General features: G+C 35.3%; 1 protein-coding gene across 2 annotated transcripts in view; it reads right to left on the minus strand.

The window, feature by feature from the left end:
- The window catches only part of DSC1 (desmocollin 1), a 30515-nt gene extending 11364 nt beyond the window's left edge, over nt 1-19151 (minus strand). The window contains exons 1-11 of one of the 2 annotated variants that reach the window (XM_008506548.2): nt 18611-19151; nt 16009-16093; nt 14535-14737; nt 13212-13331; nt 12211-12366; nt 6477-6621; nt 5128-5294; nt 4535-4669; nt 2925-3110; nt 1242-1504; nt 954-1096 (exon numbers count right to left, since the gene is read on the minus strand). In XM_008506548.2, coding sequence (XP_008504770.2) covers nt 954-1096; nt 1242-1504; nt 2925-3110; nt 4535-4669; nt 5128-5294; nt 6477-6621; nt 12211-12366; nt 13212-13331; nt 14535-14737; nt 16009-16093; nt 18611-18673 — 1666 coding nt within the window. In that variant the 5' untranslated portion in view covers nt 18674-19151. The remainder of the gene's footprint in view (nt 1-953; nt 1097-1241; nt 1505-2924; nt 3111-4534; nt 4670-5127; nt 5295-6476; nt 6622-12210; nt 12367-13211; nt 13332-14534; nt 14738-16008; nt 16094-18610) is intronic. The other variant, XM_008506549.2, reaches the window with a different exon arrangement.
- Nucleotides 19152-23071: the final 3920 nt, after the last annotated feature.

The raw sequence follows: 23071 nt of genomic DNA on the forward strand, positions 1-23071 counted from the left end.
GTGCTTTTATTGGGGTCAAAGGTGGAAACCTAGGGTTTTGTAGGCTTATTCTTTATTGGTGAATTTAAAACAGATTGGGAATTTAAAGTGGAGGGGATAGGGTGAGGTGGGTGGGGAGGGAGAAGAAACAAGTGGCCTAAATGGTCAGTTATGGAAATGAACCAAGATCTCTAAAACAAAGGAGCCTGGGGTTAGGGGTAGAGTGGGGTAGGATGGCAGCCTGACTCTTTATCTAATTCTGAGGCTGGCAATGTGTTTATTCCAGATAGCCATCTTTGAAGTAAATGCTTCTTTGAAGTGCATGCCTCAGCAATCAAAGCTTAAGTCAGGTACTCTCATTTCAAAAAGAAAAGCCAACTGTCAGGGCTTACACTACAATGCTACAAAATCCAAAAATAGCTTACTGTAGGAGTGTATGTTCAAACAGAGTTTTGAGATCACTAATTTATGACATTTGAAGGGCATTTCTTCACAAGATAGGTTCTAAAATTAACCTTAGACAAGGATTGCAAAGCACAGCGAAAGACTTGAGTCATATTTGATCATTGCTTTAGGATACAGGAAAAACGTTTTGTTCCCCATGAAGGGAGGCTCAGAACAAACCTACCTTGAACTCAACTGTTTTAGGTGAGTTGAACCCTTTCAGCAAGCTCAAATCATAATAACCTAAATCTGTATTCCTGAAAAAAATGGAGATCCTTGAGGATGTCACCATATCCATGGCAGAGATCAAGTAATACGGACCTTGAAATTTAGACTTGGACCATTCATTGCCCTTATTTTCCATTACTGATGCGCCGGGCCTAAATTTGGTGGTCTCCAATAAATTGAAAAATCATAATGCAAACATTATTTGCATTAAATTTTCACATGGAAATAAACAGATTTCACCCCAAGATTTCCTTAAAAATATATCCTATATTTATATTTTATTTCTAGAAAATGGCACTCACCTGCATCCATTGCAACCACGGAAACATTGTATTGGTCATTTTTTACAAATTTTGATTCTCTATCTAGCACTTTTAAAGTTTTCAAGTCACCAGTGTATTCATTAATGTCAAACCAACCATCGTCGTCTCCTATCTTCTTATACCTAATTTTTAGAAAAAAATGTAAATACTCCAAGAATGGGCATAATCTCAAAATCTATCAATTTGAAAAATACATAGAACTTTCCTAAGTTAGAACTCAATTTACATCGCAATTAAAACTAAGAAACTTTTTGAAAAAGACATTACCTTAGGCCTTCCCCATTGCGCGTTTCTGGATCTGACGCTTTGTATCCAAGGAGTTCTTTGCCAGCTGGGAGGCCATCTTTACTCTGAATAACTTTTACTGGCGGTTGGCATTCAGGGCCCTCATCACTGTCCTTTACTTTAACAGTGACAGTTGTAGTGCACATAGTAGGAGGAGTTTGTGAGTTTGCTGCTTTAGAGAATTGTGCTTCATTAAGTACACCAATTTGCAAAACAATTTGGCGATTGACTTCATAGTTCAATGGCTGTTCAAAAAACATACTTTAATCAGTCAATAGATAACACTGTATATGGAAGACGTAATTATGATTCCAAGTTTTCGCACAAAAGGGAATATCAGTTTGTTCCCAGGGAACACCATTTTTGTGTATAAAATATCACCAAAAGTTGGTGCTAACGTAGTTACTGGCTAATAATTAGCTTCCTGTAATGACAAACACTATCAAATGCAAAATTGTTGATTTTAAGGTTCAACCAATTTTTTCTTCTCACTTTTCTTTCGGAAGATCCTGTCTTCATTTTTTCATCACAAGTTTAAATATTAATGGAAATACAGAATAAGTATTTGAATAAATTCAAATAGACTATTATTTCTCAATATTTCATTACTTATCAAATGGGATAACAGTGATAACTAAGACAGCAGAAGTCCCTCCAGGCTAAGTATGTGAAATAATTAGACAGACTATGAGGACACGGGATTTGGCTATAATGGAGTGTTACTCTGAGTATATGAGTCAAGAGAGATCATTTTATCTAGACACAACTTTCCAAAGCACATTATATTTGAATTTGCTTAATTCCCAATCAAAGTGCTCAGTCCTGAACTGAATAATTAGAAAGAATCCCAAAACAATAGTTTAATAATTAGGGCCTAAAATCTATCAAGATAACAAAAAATGGAAAGCAAGAGAAATCTAGAAGCCAGAAAAAGGATAGAAAGAGAGAGAAAAAGAGAAAGAATAGGTAATAGAATAAGTAAAAGACATTTTCTAAAAATCTTATGAGGAAAGCACAATTTATGTATATTGCTTCTAAGAAAATACACTGTCTCCAGGAAATTAATGAGGGAAGATACGTAAGAGTTTAGTGAGGGCTGTGGGCAGACGGACTCAGAAAGGAACCAGGTTCAGTTAAAGTAATCATGATAGGTGCCAGTAATTGCAATTTTAAAACTCCCCAAACACCAGCTACCTCAAATATAGGGGGGTTAATGGGAATAGCTACTGAATATTTAGTAAATGATCTGTCTTATAAAATACGTTACAGAGAGGTAAAAGTACAACATGAGCATAAGCAGAAGTGAAAAGTCAAGAGGTTTGATTTCAGTGACTCTTCCATTTCTTCCTGTTTTGTGTTAGACAAAATAAGGGATCTGGACAAATGGGCATCCAAGACCCCTTCTAAGGCTAATATCTGATTACTAACTCAACATTTCTCTGCCTCCATTTTCCTCGTATGTAGAACAATGAGTTTTGCACCTGCCATGCCTGTCCTCTAAGAGAGAAAAAGAGGGTAAAATAATCATAATAACTATAAAAGTTTATGTAAACCAGTGTAAGTCATTTCAGCATTGCATTGCAATACTCTAGTTATATACATTCAGGAATTCCTATATATATATATACACATATATATATCTGTGTTGTTGTTGTTATTGTTTACCTTGACAACACACAAGACTGCTTCATTTGTCTTTGGGTCGGTGCTAATTTTGAAGTGTCCGTTTTCATTTCCCTGTAGGATCGTGTACACAGCCTGGGAGTGAGGAGTGTTTGGCAAATCCTGGTCATGTATCGCCATTCGTAAAATCTCAACGTCAATTCTGTTTTCCTCTACTTCTGCAAAATACTGAAACAATTCCCTCTTGTTATTATAAATTCAAAGCTTTGACAACAATTTTTTACTCTAAAACTTATATTTAAAGAAAAAGAAAACAAAGTGATATGGAAATATGCAATCATATATTGGGAAGAATTTACACATTTAATGCATAGCTGACTTCTTTCTTCACTAAAATGCTTTTTGAAATCTTATCTATTCTCAGGTCTTAACTTCTCAACTTCTCTGAGGTGATTTTTCTAATCATTCAAACCCTTAGGTTTGTCTCTCTTCTGAACCTCAACAATATTTACAGTCTATTGCTCCTTTTTTAGACATAAAATGCTTTATATTAATATATTAAGCCCTCAATAGTTCTAGATAATTATAACCTGCACTGATTTCTTATTATTCCTGGATGACTTGTTAATATGCCAATCTTCTTTTTTATTATTTACTTTTGATTCACTAGCAAACACTTTAAGGAAAATGTTTTCCCTTCTTTGAGAAATTAAATCATAGTTTCTCCTCTCTACACCTCCCCAAAAAAGAAATATGGTTATGGAAGCATATGATATTAAAAAACTTAAAAATATAGTAAATCAGAATCTTCTAGAGATGTAAGATGAATTCATACAAGGATGATAGCCTGCTAGGCACTGGAGCATCACAGATCTAGGTTCTAATCCCAGTTTTTTGTCTTACATGGTCTGTATGTATGAGATCATGTGCAAGTTACTTAACTGAGCTTCCACTTCCTCATATTAAATATGGCATAAAATATATCCTTATAAGTTGTAGAGATTAATGTAAAAAAATAATACGAATGTGCCTATCACTGCAGGTTTTCTCTTCTTTGACTTATACTCTGGTATAGATTAATGGAAAAATAAAGATTACACACTAAAAGTTCAAGAAAGAAGATCCATTTTCTGGAAGTACTGTTCTGTGTGTATTTCTTGCACTGTGTACTTCCTAAGGGAAAGTTTGCTCGTACAAGATACAGGAAGAGCCTGCATACAGATGGTGGTGGGGCAGCCTGTACTATTGACTCCCCAACAAAGCAGAGGATGTAAAGCTAGTCCCTTTGTCATCTTAAGAAGTTAAAGTGTAAAGGATACAGGGAGAAAGCCTCTTCTGTTTCATCCTATAAAAAGAATTTAAATCCAAGGAATCTGATACCAGAGCTTAGTATCCAAGAAAACATTGAATACATGAATGGCTTCATTGGCTAAGAACCTCTTAGATGACCAAGAGAATAGTTATTTCCCTAGCATCCAGAAATAACTGGCACTTCAATTATTTTTACAGAAGTCATATTTTTCTGCTTTTGTTATTTGTATGTGGTAGCTATTAAAACCAAAATGTGTAATCTCACAGAGCCCCCAAATTCCATATTTGTTTTTTTGAAAAAGTAAATGAACTTAGATAAATGAATACAGAGATATACTCACCGAAGTTTCTGCAAAATAGGGTGCATTGTCATTTTCATCCTCGAGTGAAATAGTAATTGTTCCTGTATTAAATAAACCAAAAGGTTGCCCCCCCATGTCTCGCACTTCCATTACTAACGTGTATGTATCACATTTCTGAAAAAAAAGGAAAAAGGTACATTGATGAATACTTCTATTTGGTATAACGTGCAATTCTCATAGCCACTGTTCAGGCTCTGATTATTTTACAAATATTATTTTTCGATTTCTTTTTCAAAAAGAGCCACCATAAATACAAATATAGAACAAGACGTTGGTCAGTCAGTACAATGGAAAGCTGATGTGTCTAATATAACATTTCACAATTTAAAGCTATTTTAGCATCCACACATCAAATCAGGGCAATGATCTCAGCTGAGACCTCTCTTAATAAGTTATACCTTCCCAAAATCTCAGTAGGGGCAAAGGAAGTGTCCAGAGAAGCCCTAACCACAGCCTAGATGGAAACATGCTTGGAGAGGTGGCCAGACGGGCCTTACTGTGACTTCTCTGGGAATTCGTTCTCTGTTTAAATATAGTTTAGTAACAGTGAAATTAATGAATCAATTCATTACTTCTCTATCCAGTAAAGGTGTGGTTGTGGTGATGACGCCTGTATCTGGATGTATGGAGAAATGCTTTGGATGGTCTGGGATTTGCTGTAAGATTTTATACTTCAGACGAGTATGTAGAGTGTCAGGTTCATCAAGGTCTATGGCAGTCACTTGTCCCACTGAAGTACCTGTTTAGGCAAATCCAATATTGTCAACAATTTAAAATAGTGATATAATTGAATTACAAACAAAAAGTAAATCAAGGCATTGTTATAGCATATTCTTCCCCAAACCACAAGTAGATTAATTTTACAGATAAGTGGAGGAGTGTCTAAATGTTCTCTAAACTTCAAGTCTCCCTTGCTTGGAAACTTTAGTTATGTGGCTACTGTGAATACCATGGTTTGTATTCTACCTATGCGAGAACACCCACCCCACCTTGGTAACAGCGGTTCTCAGATTCTTCCCCTAAAGCCATCACCTTAGTTCATGGGCCATTTTTAGATGGGATCTTCTCTGTATATCTCATGTCCTTTATAGCTAAATTTGATTATGTTAATTAGAGGAGTATCAAAACTTTGCCTATGACAACAAAGAATTTATGCTTTTACATTCTAATAAATGTGCTTAATTATTAATATATGCAAATAATATATGTAAGACATAAACATTATGTACATGTCTGAGTATCATTTGCATATCCTTTGGAAATGTTGCTTTAGCAAACCACTTATTATGAGAGAACAGTATTAAATATACATCCATAATGGCAACAGAATGGAGAAGGCATAAAGTTAACAACCTTTCGTGCAAATTTTTTTTACAACTAGACAGTCTTATGCCCCTAGGTATGCCAAAGTCACAATCTTGGCTGCCTATAGCATCAAACCAGTTAAAAATTTTTTTCAATTTGTTAGGAAAATATGCCAAGTAAAGCAATGTATATGTCGTTCTAAGTCAGATCAGCATTTCCATGTCATGATATATTTCTGGGTCCTTGAAAATGTATTGAGTCTTTATAAAGATTCGAATTACTTATTGTTTTATAAATACACCTGTGACACATAAGTACATGGTCAAGATAGAGAACATAAAGTGCATTTGTCTGTCGCACATTCCTATTCATTGTGGATTAATCTAACAGTTAGTAACTTTATGTATCAACTAGCTGCCCTATATACATGCATAGCAAAATGAGCACAAAAAGGTTTGCCTTTGAAGAGTATATGATTTTCTAAGATTACAAAGTTTTATGTAGAATATCCTTGAAAGTCAAGCATTTAAAAATGTTTTACATAATCATGTTTAAAATATTAATGAAGAATTCAACTGATGCAAAAATCTAGTGTTTTCCTAAAATGCGAACTTACCAGATCGGCAATTTTCAGGCACGTTAAAGACAGTCACTTTGTTTTCAAAATATGGGGCATTATCGTTATCATCTTCAACTTTGAATACTAAGGGGAGTGGGTACTCTGGGGCATAACCATCTGCAGTTGTTGCATAGGCATATAGCTGAAAAGTAGACAAACACCCTGAGCTTATTCGTAAATAACAAATTATGCACAAATTAAACCTAGCAGTTAGGGGAAAGATGTAATGTTTAAAGAAATCATCCATAAAGGTATTTGTAGCTGAGAACTTATGCCATGGAAAGACAACAAACCAGCACAGTCTCCACCTGCCGTATGGCTTCAATCCTCTTGCACCGTTCTCACTATTCTCCCACCAAGTGCCAAGCACTCCAGCTGAATAAGCCTATTCCATTCCCTGAATTAACTGCATGCTGTTCTACTTGTTAGAACGCATGTGGACTTCCCCAGTTGTGCTAATAACAAGTATTTCTTAAAAGTTTACAAAAAATATGATTCTATTTATTTACAGATTTGTATATACATATAAATACATATCAACTATAGCTGGGTGACTCAGTTATGGATTCTTTTCTCTATTTACCTGCATTTTCTGACTTTTCTATCATAAATGTGTATTTCTTGTGTAATAAACATGCTAAAGAAATCATTTACAAAATCCAAACTCCACCTCAAAATGATATATCATGGCCCCAAATGCCAGGATTTAATGTCCTTTTCCTTTCAACATCATCAAATTATTTCTTCACTTTTCTTATAAAAGTTATGCATAGCAAGTATTCAATAAATGGTTGTTGAGTTAGGCAGATTTTCTTCACTCATAGGACCAACTGCACCTGCCCAAAGTGAACTCTGTATTAACTCAGTTCTTCACCACAATTGGGTCTTCCTGACTTCCCTACTGTAACCATCTTCCAAACGAACCAGGATTAAAATCCCAGATATCTAACTCCTCCCTTTCTTTCGTTAGCCTTACTAGTCAGTTGCCAAATTCTAGAGATTGTGGCATGTCTGTGTCTCTATCATCCATCGTCTTTTCTATTCCCAATGCCAACATTCTCATGTGACTCCAGATGGATCCTACATGTTGTCCTCCCAACTTTCCTGCAATTGTCCTAACTGACCTTCTTCAATCTATGTAGCACTTAGAAGTCAGATCATTTTCATTAAGCACAATTTTAATCATGACGTTCTCTAATCAGACTCTTCAGTGATTTGTGTATCATTTACCAAAGTAATCACAAAATCCTCACTATTGTGTTAAAAGGCAACATTTCATCTTCACTGTTCATGCAGACCTGGAGGGGAAGGAATTTCTACTCCAATCTCTGACATGGGAGTCATTGAGATAAGCACCTGTGTTCTCTCTGTTGCCTTATTCACTTTTTCCCAGCCATCCCTCAGGTGGGCTTTTTCAGTAATAAAACTTATACTTTGATTTCCATCAGTTTGACTGCTACATCTTATTCTCAATAACTTCTGAACTCAGGAGTGGAATGCAGGGGTGTGTCATCACTACTTCACCACCACCACTGCTGTCACACCATCATCATCACCGCCACCATCACATCCAGATGTCACACTATTCAGCCTTTCTACCAATCTCTCCCTTCCCCCCCATATTTGAGGTGAATTTTTCTTTCTTTAAACTGCTGCCATTTTGAGATTTTTAGCTAGAGAAAACTATGAAATTGTTTTATGTCTCTATTAGGTTACAATTGTCCTCAGGGATGAAGCCTGAGACTTATGGATATTCGTGTTCCTGAAGCACCTAACATAGTACCTTAGATTGGGTAATTCTTCAGTAAATAGCATTTTGCATTCAATTCCATCCATCTTTCCTTTTTAGGAAGACAAACCATCCTTTAAGTGTGCCCTCTGTAAAGACTGTCGTAAACATTCTGTGGAATGACTTGTAATGAATCCTTCTACCTCATCACATTGGCATTAAAATATCTCCCTATCTAACCTAAGTCCATCCTGCTGTAATTTACACCAATTTTTGCTAGTTTTCCTCTTCAACAAAAATGAGGATCATCTATTTCCCACCATATAATCACTTGTAGTTTGAAATAATATTTCATGACACTCAACTATAAATAAATACTATCATTTCACATTCCACTGATTCAGATGTGGTGATTTTATTTAAGGTACTATTTCAGGGTGCTGGTTTTTATTTTTTGCGAATAATGAGATAAGTATCTACAAAATAAATCAAAATTGAATCATTATTGTAAAGAGAATGATCCAAGCTAGGAACGTAGCTAAACTTTAAAGCATAGCCTAGCTCCCTAGGAGAATCCACTCATGTTCATGTAATAGAGAAACTAATTATAAACACTTTCTTATTTAGTCATTAAAGCAAACATTTCAAAAAACTTAATAAAAGTAGTAGTTTTGCAGTCCAGCTCCCATTATTCTGTATTAAAAACAATATACTTAAATATTGTTATAATAAGTATAATATAGAATATTATACTTTAAAAGTAGTCATATTTTTAGTTGAGTTAGAAGAGTATTATTTAAATTTCATATGTGTTTCATATCATTTTCCTCTTGAATTATTCCGTAGCTTGAAGAATCTCCTCTCTTTTAGCCCTTTTGCACTTCAATTTGCTCAGATCACTCTCATCTTTGGGAAGATGCAAACAGTTTTGGAAGATACACAGAGCTGGGACTTGAGTTTGGCCTTATAAAGAGAGATATCCAGTGTACACAGGGCAGAGGAAGAGGGAAAGCAATGACACGAAAGCTCAGCGGGTACAGAATGTGATTAGCAACACAAATATAAAGACAATGGGTAAGCATATGTCTGGAAAAAAACTCCATGTGGTACAAAATAGTAAGGCTCTGGGTGGACAGGAAGAAGGCACCAGATTGTTCTAGAGCCAATTTTTCTCTAAGGGTTTATAATTCAGATTTGCCTCAACACTCAAAGAAGAAGGGTATTTGCAACTGCTTTTTTTTCAGAGAATAACTTGGAGTTATTGAAGAAAAGTCCCTTCTTATGTAACTCTTCTTTGGAAAACTCAGAAAAATGGCATTATAAAACTCCCTGAAAGGATAGATGAATTTAATGTTTAAGACAAATTCCTCAAGCTGCAATAATGGTGTGACTTACCCAGAAAAACCTTTAGAAGCCAAGATTAAGCTACACAACATAGGGCAAGAGAGAACAGAAGCACAAAAAGGATATGTATTGAATTAGACCCATGGCTACTCTTCTCAATAGTCAATGAAATCAAATAATTTTAAATAATTTATTAATACATAACATTTATATAGGTTAGATAAAAGCAAAGAATTGGGAAATCCCATCAAAATCCCCAGGTTTGAGAACAAAATTCTGGAGCATATATGTTGTTTGATCTACCATTAGAATATTTTTAAAGATTTTTACAGTTTATATGCTGATTTCACCAACATTAGAGCATTCAATGATCACAACAGCTCTGAGGTAGGTAAGACAATCATCAGTGGCCCATATATCAGAGAAGAAGACAGATTCTTGGGGTTGTGACCTGTCCAAGGCTAAAAGGAAAAATGGTAAATACTGAAGTGCTACTAATTTCCAGAGAAATAAGCTTTCCAGTATAAAACAATAAGTGAAATTGATTTGATGGAAAAGCAAAGAAATATTATTTTTATTTTAAGCTCTACGTTGACAGAGAAGGCTTCCATTCTATATTGCCTCAAGTGATTTTATAACTTGCATCATGTTTACAACTGATTATCATACTTTTATGAATTTTACTGATTTGCAAGTGGTGTTTCTTAAGATCAACTCAATCTCAATCATGTTAATGGAAACTAGAGAAACATGGGTAATTCTGAAGGAAAAATTATTCAAAAGCCCAACTTTGAGTATAAATTCCAAACTATTTTATTCTTTTGTCCTTTAAAAGGTGTCAAAAAATAGCAAAGTAACTTATGTTTAATTTTAAACTAGTCTGTCCTCCTTCTCTCTAGCAATGATCCCAATAAGAAGCCAATATAGACAGCAGGTTGACCAGTGAGAAGCGGCTGAAGACCTCAAAAATCCATAAACAGGATGTTATCAGTAGAATAAGAAACGAAGTGCTCATGGAGACATACAGAGTAGGCAGCTGCTTATTTCTCCTCAAGAATGGCTACTAGTGTTAGATCTTCTCTTCTTGTGAAGGAAATATAAGAGCAGCAGAGTACCTACCTGTATATATATATGTATCTTTCTATATAGATATATATAGATATAGATAGATAAATATATATGTATATACATTTACCTATCAATTATTTATTTGGCTATTTGATAGAAAGAGCAAAATGTTTGCAATAGTGCTTAGCATACCTCTCCTGTAAGAGCCTATGTAAGCTACTTTTTAAAGTAACAATTTGACATTTTTATGAGTATGTTTATTCCAAAGAATTTGAGTGGGAGCATAAAAGTATAAAAAAATGTCATTCTAATCCAAACATTTTATTTAATTATGAAATCCATAAAGTCCAACATTTATGTTGTTTTAAAAATTTCACTACCTTGTATAGTGCTTTGATATCCATAGGATAGGGCCCTTAGCATGAATTATAAGGTCCTTCACACTCTAGTCTTTCATTACTGCTCTAGTAAGTAGAGAGTAATTTCACACTCTTCCTTAGCTGTAAACAACACTCCAGCCAGGGTTTGCTGTTGTTCTGGTTGTTTTCTTCTTAACCAATGGGTCTTATATTGCTGATGCCTCTGCCTAGAACACTTAGCTACCCACTCCTCCTCTTGTCCCCTTGCTGCCCGCCCCCCCCCCCCAACTGCTACCTTCATTCATGGCTACCGTTATGTAACCACCAATTCCTACTCATCTCTTGAGTGTCTGCTAAGATATTACTTTCTGGACTACCTAAGTATGAGATGAATTTCCCTTTTCTGTACTCCTTTAGCAAAGAACTCCTTTACTATACTCTCTTATAATTCAAGACACCAAGTGCTTAAACAAAGTCATTCACCATCCCCCCGAAACTCACTATGAATTTCTCTTATACGTCAGATTGGACATCAGGACACTAAGGAGGTATGTGAAGTTTGAAACAGAAACAAAAAAAGGATTTAATTTTCAGAAGAGTTAGAACTTTTATTTGGGTAAGATTAAATTGAATAAGAAGAGTTGGTAAATTTTTTCTGGATTACTAAGGAAATAAAATGATACTCAAGATTCTTGTTGCTGAAGGACAGTCAGAGGGAAGAAGAGAAGAAAAGAAGCACGATGATATGCAGAAGGCTAAAGCAGCAGATCTCAAACCTAGGGTGTGTTTAGGATCACCTTGGATGACTTTGAATTTTCAATTGCCTGGGACCCACCCCAGAACAATTAAATCAGAATTTCTGGCAATGGACCCGAGCATCAGTATATTTAAAAAGTTCTAATGTGATTTATAATGTACAATCAGGTTTGAGAATAATTGAGCAATGTTATTATAGGGAACTTCAAACTCAACAAAATTCATTGTCATTATCCCAAATCAAACCTGTCCTTAAAATTCTGCCCTTATATTTTCTATACCTTTTCCTCCCTTTCCTTCCCTCATGATATCTGTTGTCTTTCTTCATCAATGGCACCCATAGAAATTTGAAGTTTACATTACACATTAACAGCATTTAAAATATCAAATAATTGATTCTTCTAATATGCAAACAACCAGCATTGAAAATATTAAACCTGTAATAAAAAACATAATTCTGAATAAATAATCTTACCGGAAACTGGTCATATTGCTCACGGTCTATGCTTCGTGTACAAAAGATATCCCCAGTGTCTTTATCTATAAAGAACAAATTGAAGGGCTCTTTGTCCACTCCTGGTCCACTGACGGAGTAAAAGATGGTGTAGTTCTGTGCAGCATCAGATTGGACCTGTAACAATAAGTGACAATTTAGGATAATAAATATCTTCAACCTAAACTCTTGTGATGGCTTAGTTTTTATCACTTGCTCTCTTTCTTACTCAACCCATCCTTTCTTTCCTCTGCTTATCTATCCACCATCTCTCATATTTTTCAAATTCTTATTCATATTCTGCAATGTACAAAGCCACAAACTCTGTCACCTATTTGATCTCAAATTCTTTTGTGTTGTCCGCATATTTATAAAAAATTCATGGAGTTGGATATCTTTACAATTCATATTACTTATTCCTATTCCTATGTGAAGAATAGTTAACAGTTTCAGTGATTTTGAATTATTTGGAATAAAACGTTTTCTGATAAAAAAGTAAAGTAATGCAATTTTCCTCTCACAATGAATTCTTCAAGAAGTGCATAATTTCAAAGCTGGCTTATGTTTACACACTAGCTATGTGGCAGTGACACCACCTTTTTGGTAAACAGAAACACTGGCCTTTTCTTGTGAAGGTAAGTGTTAATCAAATTGAGAGGTGAATTATGCAAACTCTGTAGGCGTGTCTTTTGTACGTGAACGCTGAAGTCTGGTAGAATATTCAGGAGAATCTCAACGGAGACCTAAGAGCATCAGAGACTCAAAATATGAAACTTGTTTCTAAATACTAAATATGATTTCTAGAAGGAAGTGATAAAATACACTGACTCACTTCTGTAGGACCCTAGATCTGGTGAATAGATAGTCTTTATTAGTACCAATAGGTTAAAGCCTTGGTTCAATATACTGTGCAGTTCAAATGGAAAGTTTTCAAAACAAACAAAAATCCTCTAACATATAAACTCAAACAAAATGAAGTGTACCTGCTGAACATGTTGTGGAAATGGACCTAACGAGTTCTCCATCAGTGAACATGGAATAGGAGCCCACCGTCTCTTGCTGCGCTTGAGGACTGTGTCTTTGGTATGTCTCTTCTTAGGAGTCTATATTTGATGAGAGATGAAGAAATACAGCATCACTTATCATTCTAGGAACTGTGATTTTCACGTTACATCAACATGAAGAAAACAAATAAAGGGTATACAAAACAATATCATGGATAACCCCAAAACCACTTCTGTTTTTATTAATAAGATAAACACACACACTTACACAAGAATTAAGAGCCAGTTTGACCTATTTCTTGATTTAACCAGTTAATCAAGAAGAAGTTTACAGGCCATTGGGGAAAGAGGCCATCCTGAGAAGTATAGACTCCCTAAAAATAGAAAATCTATTAACAATTATTTGGGAATACATTTTATTCCACCAAAAGTGGAGCAACCAAAATTTGTTAAAACACTAGCTGCATTTCAAAGCATTCGTATACCGTTATAAAGATACAGGTCAGCATTTGTTCAAGTATGTTTTATTTTATGTGATGTAGGGACTCTTTACAATTTGGGTATAAAATAATATATTGTAAGACTTAAACATATTCTAAATTTGATGAAGAGGAATTCCTGTAATCAAAAGGAATTTATCCAGGAAAATCTCTTATATATTGAACCACTTATTAATAAATGATTTTATAAGGCCAAATTCATTGTGCAGAGTTTGCTTAACGTGAGATTTATGTGAATTCCAGTAATCTTCTTCCTTCCCACTCCCTGATCACCACTACTCACTGCAAGAAAATGAGCCTAGAGTCAAAACACTCAAACCAGTCCTGTGGACTGACCATCCCATTCTCCAAAGAGAAGGACTCCATGGGATTTTTGATTAGGATAGGAGTAAGCTTTAGACAATCTCTTCTCCTCTTTAAAGAGAGGCTGAAATGCATAGTCACTTGGGAGAGAGCTAGTCAGGGTGGAGTGCCCCACCTCCAGCCTCAATCAATTCTCGCTGAGTTGTAGACCCATCCCTGCCTTGTTCTTCAGGTTAGTTGTTCTAATTATTGCCACACCTCAAAACACTATCCGAAACCTTTGGTATTCTGACTTTGCTCCCTGGCTACAGTTGTTCGTTTTTACATCATTTTGTAAATAACTCTACCACTCCTTAAAACAGTCTAGTCTTTCCATATGGTAATTACCAGTGGAATAGACAAGTGAGCATTCAAGAATAATGATTTTAATGTGGAAGGAAGTCTATGAAATGAAGGACTCATAAACAGATCAATAAGGTTAAGTCTTTGCCTAATGTACCTTGTTTCCTCCTGCTGCCAGTACAATTTCAATCTCTTTCTGTTCCTTTCTCTGACTGTCCAAAACAAAGATGGAAAAACTCTTCCTTTCAGAAGACAAAATGAGGTCATGTGTTGTGTAAATTGAGCCATCTTCTAGAATCCTGAAGTCAGGATCACTTGACAGGACTAGGCTGGCCGACTGGAGACACTCCTTCAGATTCACTAGAGGGAAGAAATTTCACAGTAATTTGTAGGATGAAACAGGCATAGAACAAGTTTTACAGGAATGACAACTACAAGTTAGTGCATGAGAAGCAGAAAGAGGGAGGTTACACTTGAAATCTGTTAAGTACCGACTATTTTAAAAATTAGGGGCCATGAAAATTAAATAATTAAATTAATGGAGTCACAGTTTCCATTGCTTCCATTGTAAATTAATTTATGAATAGACATAAAATATTTTCATCACCAAATCTGTAGTTTCCACTTTAACTTTCATTTATGGGTTTGTACATATATATACAAGTTTGTAGTTTTACATCATATGTAGGATAGTTGTGTGACATCGGTAGATTTTGAACTTGTTTGCAATAATCTTTGTTAAAACTCTTGCAAGAAATAAGGAAACTGGTCTATACTTAGGGAATATTTCTCAGTAATATTGCAAATAATCATTCTGCAGTATCTTTTGGAGATTTAATAAACCCAATGCTTAGTATATATTATGGTTATCAAAATAATTCTTTATAGATTCATATTTAATACAGTTAGCATATTTACTGTGTCTTTAGAGTATAGACTATATATCTTTTAAGTATTTTTATTTAAAAGAAGAGTATTTTTAAAAGATATAAGGGATTAATTTAAAATGTCAAAGCACTGGTCAAAGCAATGTCTATCTTGGAAAGCATACCACTTCTACATTCAAGGTGTATTTTTCTAAGTGTAAACTTAAGGCCAATGATGAAAGGAATGTCAACCTTGGACTCAGACCAACCAACCCATGCTTCAGGTATGACTGTGATAATAAGATCAGTTGAAATTTTACTTGACTTTCACAGCTATTCTGTGAAATAGATCACATCAATTCTTACTGGGTACTGGTTCATTGTAATCATCCTCAAGCACCAATTTTATTTTGACACATCTCTTTTATATCTAATCAATCAAAGAAACTTGTTTGGAATTTTGGCAGCAGATTGGTTGATATAAATTAAAATCTGCTTCTGGTTTGGGTGCCTTGTTTTGTTTGCACTAAACTAAGATAACTTAGCCCTCTATGTTTGCTAATTTTTCTGGCAAGAAAAGTATATAAATAACTTGGTGCTTTAATTGTTTCTAACCACTACCAAGAAACAAGTGGTTTGTCTTTCATTTTAAGTCGAATTTTAATGCCAAGTGGAGACTATATGGCTTTTATCCCAGACTTTATGAGAGCAGCCTGAAGCTAATGCAGCAGTTCAAACTATAAAATTCCTAATACCATTTCTCACCTTTGCCCACAAGCGTTTCAGCCTGAAGATGAGAAGGAACTTGAAGAGAAATTTTCTGACATGCATCGCAAAATAATATTAAAACCTCAAAAAAAAGAAAAAAATCCAGAATTACATTTGATCACAAACTTTCACATTACAGTTTTGTCTTATTGATAAAAATACTGTCAATTTCAGAAACAAATTAATCTTCTAATCCTTCGATATTTTTCATATTCTTTGAAAAAGGAAACAGCAAAGAAAGTGGCTTTGGGGCACCACAGTCATTTAGTACCAATGAAGAAACTAAAGTGAATCTCAAGAAAATGTGTTACAAATCATTGATTTTATATAGAGGTTATCATCTCTAAGGCCATTCATAAATGTCATTCTGATTTTCTAGTGTGAAGAAAACACTTAGCTCTGAAATATAATAATCACGTATTTGTATACAAATCATCTTTTTCATAGCCCCAAACAACTTGAGGGTGTAGTTCATTAAGTCTAGAAAATATTTCAGGATTTTTTTAGATCCTCCTAAAGAACAACACCCACAAATATTCACCTATCTCAAATCACTCCTTCGTCTGGCTTGGCATAAACTTCAAAGCCTAAATGACCTCATTCACAAGTCTCGTCTAAAAAGAAATATATTTCAAAATATAGAGAGTGGCCTTCAACAGGATAAAGACTTTTAGTTAAATTCAAGACACAAGCATTATTTTAAAAAGCTAAGTGGTTCAAGAAAGGAGATAGAGACTGTATGAAAAATAAAAGAAAATCTATCAGTTTAAAAGTGTCTATCAGTCCAAAACCTATTTTGCTTCTTTTTCTTGGCATTTTCTGTTTACTTGCTTCCTCTTTGTGTTTATCAAAATGATGATCTTTAATTATGTAAGTATAAAATAGAGCAGAGCTGGATTTCCCTGAAACAGATAGGTCAATTTTATGATCAATTTTTCTCTGAAGCTGTATTTCTAGAGCTAAAAGATCCATTATTTGGGAGAAGGAAAGAAGATTATCAGCCATATTATGGATGTATACTCTTTTTCCAACTCAACTCAAATCTATTGGATATATTATATCAGCCTATTTAAATAGCTTGCAATTTTACAAAAGCTCTGTTAGGCAGATTATACCAAAAATTAGAATTTAAAAAGTCACTTTTGTATTCAGTTTTAATTTAAATAACCATCTTTTAAAACATGAGATGTTTTTATTTATTTGACTTTTTAATATTTTCATTTTTAATGCCAAGGAATGAACTAAATTACACTTAAAAACTTTCTGAACATAAAGAATTCTATTAGTAATGGTCTAAATATGTAATGTGGAAGGAACATTTTGTAATTAGAAATATGCATACATATACAAATATACATACATACATATGTATACATATATATACACATACATATATATGTATATATATACACATACATTACTTGATAGAATGCATCCACATTTCCATTCCTACCCCCATCTTCTTTTTTTTCCTGCCCTAAGACCCCCACTTCATTGGCTCTGCCTCTGCAGGCAGAGCCAATGGAGGTTTCCAGAAGTACTATTCCAATCTTCAGGTCAAATTGGCAGCTTAGTGATTTGGAGGGAGCTGAGGTCAGACACCCTTTTAGTCATTATTGGGGTTAGGGATTGATGTGCAGGAGACGAACCGGAAATCAAAAGTAAAATAAATCTGGGTGAATCTTTGGGAAGCTTTCACATTTTACCTAACACTAACTTAAGAAGGTCTCTGAGATCCATCGCCCACCCTCCCGCCTCCCGCCCCACTGCCCCAGGCAGTTACAGGATGCGAATGTGCCCAGCAACCCTACATCCTGTACTACGTACATGGAGAAAGTGTTTATGCCCATACGCTAAAATCTTTACATTCTGAAAATATAATTTGAAGTTAAAATACTTTGCTAAAATTAAGAAAGAAGGGAATTCAGTGCTCAGAAATGCAAGATGTAGATGTAGGCTGCCTCCCCCTCCCCCCATTTACCAAAGAAAAATTAGCACCTGAGTACACAGTTACAAAGTTATTAAAAACCTAGGTGGAAGCCAAGTCAATGGCATTTTTTCAATGACTGTCACGCTTTTCTTTAATATTTTTCTCAAGTGAAACCCCTTGCTTGAACGAAGAGCTCTGCCCTTCTCTTAGCTCTTCCTGGGTAAAATTAAGAAAGTCTTGGATAATTCGCATCTTCACCAAGAATCGTTTTCCTCTTCTCGCAGCTCAGTGGAGCTAAGCATGTTAAATAACTACAGTTTATTTAATGACTAGTAGCTAAAGCAACCCTCAGAACCTTCTGGGCCAATGCCTGCAGATAGAATTCATTCCACTGCTCCTTAGAAAAACACTACAGCAAGATTGAACAGGAGAGTCCCTTGAAAAACTTTAACTTCCTAGCAGTGGGCATTTAAGATTAAGCAAAACACCAGCGATTCCAGGTCACAAGTCTCTCAACTCTTCCTTGTATTTTTGTCAAATCTGTTTTTGTTTTCCCAGTCTATCTTCTCTGCCTTCCATTCCCATCTCTACTCTCCTTCAAGCCCAAACTGGAGGGAGAAAGCGCATAGTAACATGCTTGAATTCCCTGATACTTTGGTTGTTACTCACCAAGAGAGAGAAAAGGAGCTGCTTACGGAAGATGCTCCCTGCGGCAGCAGAGGCCACAGCCATCAGAAGTGGTCCCAATGGTCAGGGATGGCGACCGGATATAGGGCAGCTTGGGATGCACAGGGCGGCTTAAGCAGATTCCCAGTGGCTGGCACTCGTGCAGGGGATTCTGCTGCCGCCTTGGCACAGAGCAGCTTGGTTTGGAGGAGAGTCAGGAGGCAAGTGATAAATGATAGGAGGAGGAGGCGCGGTGGGAGAATTACTTTCCTCCTATTCCCGGATCAGTCTTCCTCCTTCCAATTCAGTTACCTCTGGATCTGAAGAGGTTTTCCTACAAGTGGGGAGGGTGGGGTACAAAACATCCCAAAACCTAGTCACTAGCTCCTCCTCGCAGCTTTCAAAATTTCTTCTGCCACTTAACACACAGGCAGAAGCAAGAGGGAACACCCTCGAGCCTCAGCCCTCCTCCCTTTCCCCCCAGGTTGATGCTCTGAAGTCCTCCCCAGTTATTACCCACTCCCACATCCTCCCCTCCTTCTTTGCCTTATTAACCTGTCTTGCCCCTGGGTACAAACATAACTTGTGCACAAACTCCGTGCAAGTAAGGGATGCTTCCTCAGCTACCATTGGCAAATCAGGGGACATTTGCATGTGTAATCACAATCATCAGAAGTTATCTCCTTATCTAAGCATTTAGGTGTAGTCTGTCACATACAGCGTTGCAGTTCTGCCAAAGATCTCATACTCCAGTCTAGAGCAGCAACTTCATAGGTGTCCACTCCCTATTATTGTCTGTCCACTGTGGTTTGATCCTCTAGATGTCACAAAGAATTTACTGGAGTGTATATAGACCTCATAAAAGTAATAGAATAAAGAAAGATCAGGGATATAATTTTCTTATTGAGTTCTTTTTGTTACTCATGAGGTGATATTTTTTTCCCCTATCTTTTTTCCGAGAACAACTACAATCTGAGACCAACTCTCTTTAAAATCACTTCATTCATCCTAATTATTTGTACATTACATGCAGGATATCCTAGCCTAAAAGTACAATATTCCATCAAATTTAGTTTTTTAAACTCTAATGACCCTTGCAATGAGGACTGTAGCATCATTTCTCCCGTCATAAGTCAGTGAGTGCAATATCAATTGCACTCAACAGCAGTGACGGAAGTTAGGGAAGGAGAGTAAATATTTTCAAATGGTAATTGCTTAATTTGGGATATAGAGAGGGAAATAAAATTCATACTCACTGAGCCACTGCTAAGAACCAGGAACCATGACAAGCATTTTATTGAATCCTCCCACACAACCCAATGAGGACTCCTTTCAGATGGTGAAACCACGAGAACGTAAGAAACTATCTTTTGCCCATTAAGCCACAGACAATGGAGAAGTAAACATTTGAACCCAGGTCTGACTGCCACCAAAGTGCTATTCTTTTCACTCTCTCATGCTATTTCGATGACAAATATACACCAATATATTGAAAAGCAGCAGAAAATGATGATCAGGTATGTAAGAATTCTGTCTTGCTGAACAATAAGCCAATCTGAGATAAGTAAAATGTATTCAGAAGCAGTTATAACCTACACCACTTAATAACAGCCAATCATTCTAGAATACTGTGGGCATCTGGCCTCTTTTGTAGGAGTCATTCTATAGTCAAGGAAAATGGCTGTAAAACGACTTCCTTTATAAATTTTTATGTGTGAATTGCCTCTTCCTCCTCTTCCTACTTACATTTCTACCTCATGTTTAACTGAAAAGTAAAAGTACAGCTCAATACCCATGCTGCCAAGAAAGGAAAGATGAAAGATTTTCTTTTGCATATTTGACAGTGGGAGCAATTGCTTCTTACATGTAGAGGTGGAAATAATAATATAACTGCTCCTTTGGAATTAGAGGCCAGGCAGATTTGGGAAATAAAAGACCCTGGAACAAGAACTAAAAGATATCCTGTAGTATTTTATTGCCAAACGTATAGCCACTAATAAATATATTTGTGTCTGCATTGGAATTTGACTTCTCAATAAGAATATAAAATCACTTTAATTGGATATTTTTCTATTTGATATTTTGGGAGAAAGAAAAAAGAATTGAAATAGAGAAACAGGAATAATTGCCTAAGTGTATATGTGTAGATTCAAGTGTAATTCTGTCTGTGTATGTTTAAGCATAATTATCTAAGTGTGTATTCTAATACATATATATCTGTACATATATATATATATCTTATGTATGTGTGTATATATATATATATATCTTCCTGTAACTTAAAAAATTCTATACTCAAGTTCTCCAGTTCTCCAGTCCTGGAAAGTGGTAATACCTTTTCCAGCTAATGAAGTCATCATTACATCTTCCTAAATTTTGACATCCTCCTTTGAAATGGGAAAGAAAACATTAAAAAAATTAAATTGATGATACTGAAAACATTAGCATGTATTGGCCTGTTGAAGACATGCAAGGCATTGCGAGCTTCAGGTGAATCCAGAATACTCTCCGTGGTTCTGGAAAACTGATTTTCTTCATCTCACTTCGTTTAGCTGTCTACTACATGTTTTCTTCTCCCATTATCTCTCTTTCTCAAAAGGAATACAAAAATGTGTACAAAACTCCAAACCATTGCAAATCGGTCACATCAATAGTATTTCTCCTATATTTGCTACTTATACACAAAGTTTTCTTTTAAAATATAAGTACTTATAGGAAAACAATTTATTATAATAAAATTGACCACCTTAAAATCAAGTTAAGTGAAAACAAAATTTATCTCTTCCAATTTTATGCCATCAGGTTATTCAGAAAGAACTCTATTTTAATTTTATGTGTATGTTTGTTGTATTTTTTTGTTTTAATCTATGTGTAAGTTAACAGCCTAACTGATTGATTGACAGTGTGGTACAGTGGTTAAAAGTTTAGACTCTGCAGCTAGATTTCCTGGGTTCAACTCCCAGCTTTACTACTTATTAGCAATATATCATTAGGCAAGTTGCTTAACCCTTCTGTGCCTCAGTTTCTTCGTCTATAAAATAGGGATAATAATAGCTACTAATTTATAGGTTATTGTGAGGATAAATGTGATATTACATAGAAAGTACTTTGAAGAGTGTCTGGCTCATAACAAATGCTCCTATTTTACACAATATAATTGCCTAGGTGTGCAATAAAAAGTTAAAGAGACTGAATTTCAAATGAAACAAACATAAAATTATCAAAAATCCAAGGTCTCTTATGTAAAAGCTATCTAAAGATATACAAATGGATTTATTCATTGAACAAATATTCAAGGATCCATATACTGGGCTCTGACCTCTGCTAGGAGATGAGTACCATATACAGAAAAAAGAAGACTGAAATCTTATTATTTAAAAAGAAAGGCACACTTTGTAAAGGAAAACACAAACGTAGTTCTCTTTCCAGTTCAAAATAGAAGGTAAAGAGACGCTGTAGCAGATATTCAATATCTTAGCAAGTTAGAGAAATTAAGAATAGACAATAATTAGTGTAGAGACTCCTGTATAAGAAAAGAATTTCTAAGTATATAAACATTGCATAATTTGTTTTCCACCACAGATTCATGGCCATACAGAGAAAAATTTAAGTCCGAAGACCCACATGACCCTTGCAGGTCTTCAGTTGTTAGCTTACGGCATGTCAAGAAATATGCTTTCCTATGAATTTCAAAGGATGGAAATACAATGAAAAATTTCGTAAGAGATGTTCATGCACAGCCAATTTGCAGAAAGTGCTGGTTATGAACAAATTCAAGGCCTTAAAATAACCACTTACTGATTGAATTATTATCTCTGTCTGGTGACTCAGTTTATTCTAAGAGACTCTGGACCAGTAAGAATGCTGTATACATTGATGAAGCCATAACAAGGCACTTTGTGCTAAGTACACATGACCAAAGAGAAAAGAAACTACAGGGGTAAAACAGAGTGTGTGATCTTAATATGGGAAAGTAGAAGTGTATAAACAAAGAAAAAAGAAGTCTTAGTTATAGAAGACATCTTGGATCCCATGAGTTCAATATACGGCAGTGGGAAGCCCCTTCAATTCCACTGGACTCACAGACTTTTATCTGGGTGAAAGATTATTAAAAATTAGAAGTGACTCATAGGTACTGATAACTACTAGCAAATATTTCTTAACTCTTTCCATAGAATACTGGTTAATTTTACATAAAATGACCACTTCTCACTATTATCAAAACTGTTGGCAGACTTATGAAAAGAAACGCCAGCATACAGGTCTATATAATTTAGAACTCTCTATTCAGCACACATCTAACTCGAATTGGCTTCAGAAAAATAAAACAAACAAAATTGTTGAGGATAAAGGGATTTGTTAGGTCATGTAATTGGAAAGTCCAGGGATATCCTAGATTCAGGAATAGCTCAAGCCAAGTGATCAAATCATGTCCCCAAGATATTGGTTCTCTCCATCTCTTAG

The sequence above is a fragment of the Equus przewalskii genome, chromosome 7 (genome assembly GCF_037783145.1).
Source record: "Equus przewalskii isolate Varuska chromosome 7, EquPr2, whole genome shotgun sequence".
Classification (NCBI taxonomy): Eukaryota; Metazoa; Chordata; class Mammalia; order Perissodactyla; family Equidae; genus Equus; species Equus przewalskii.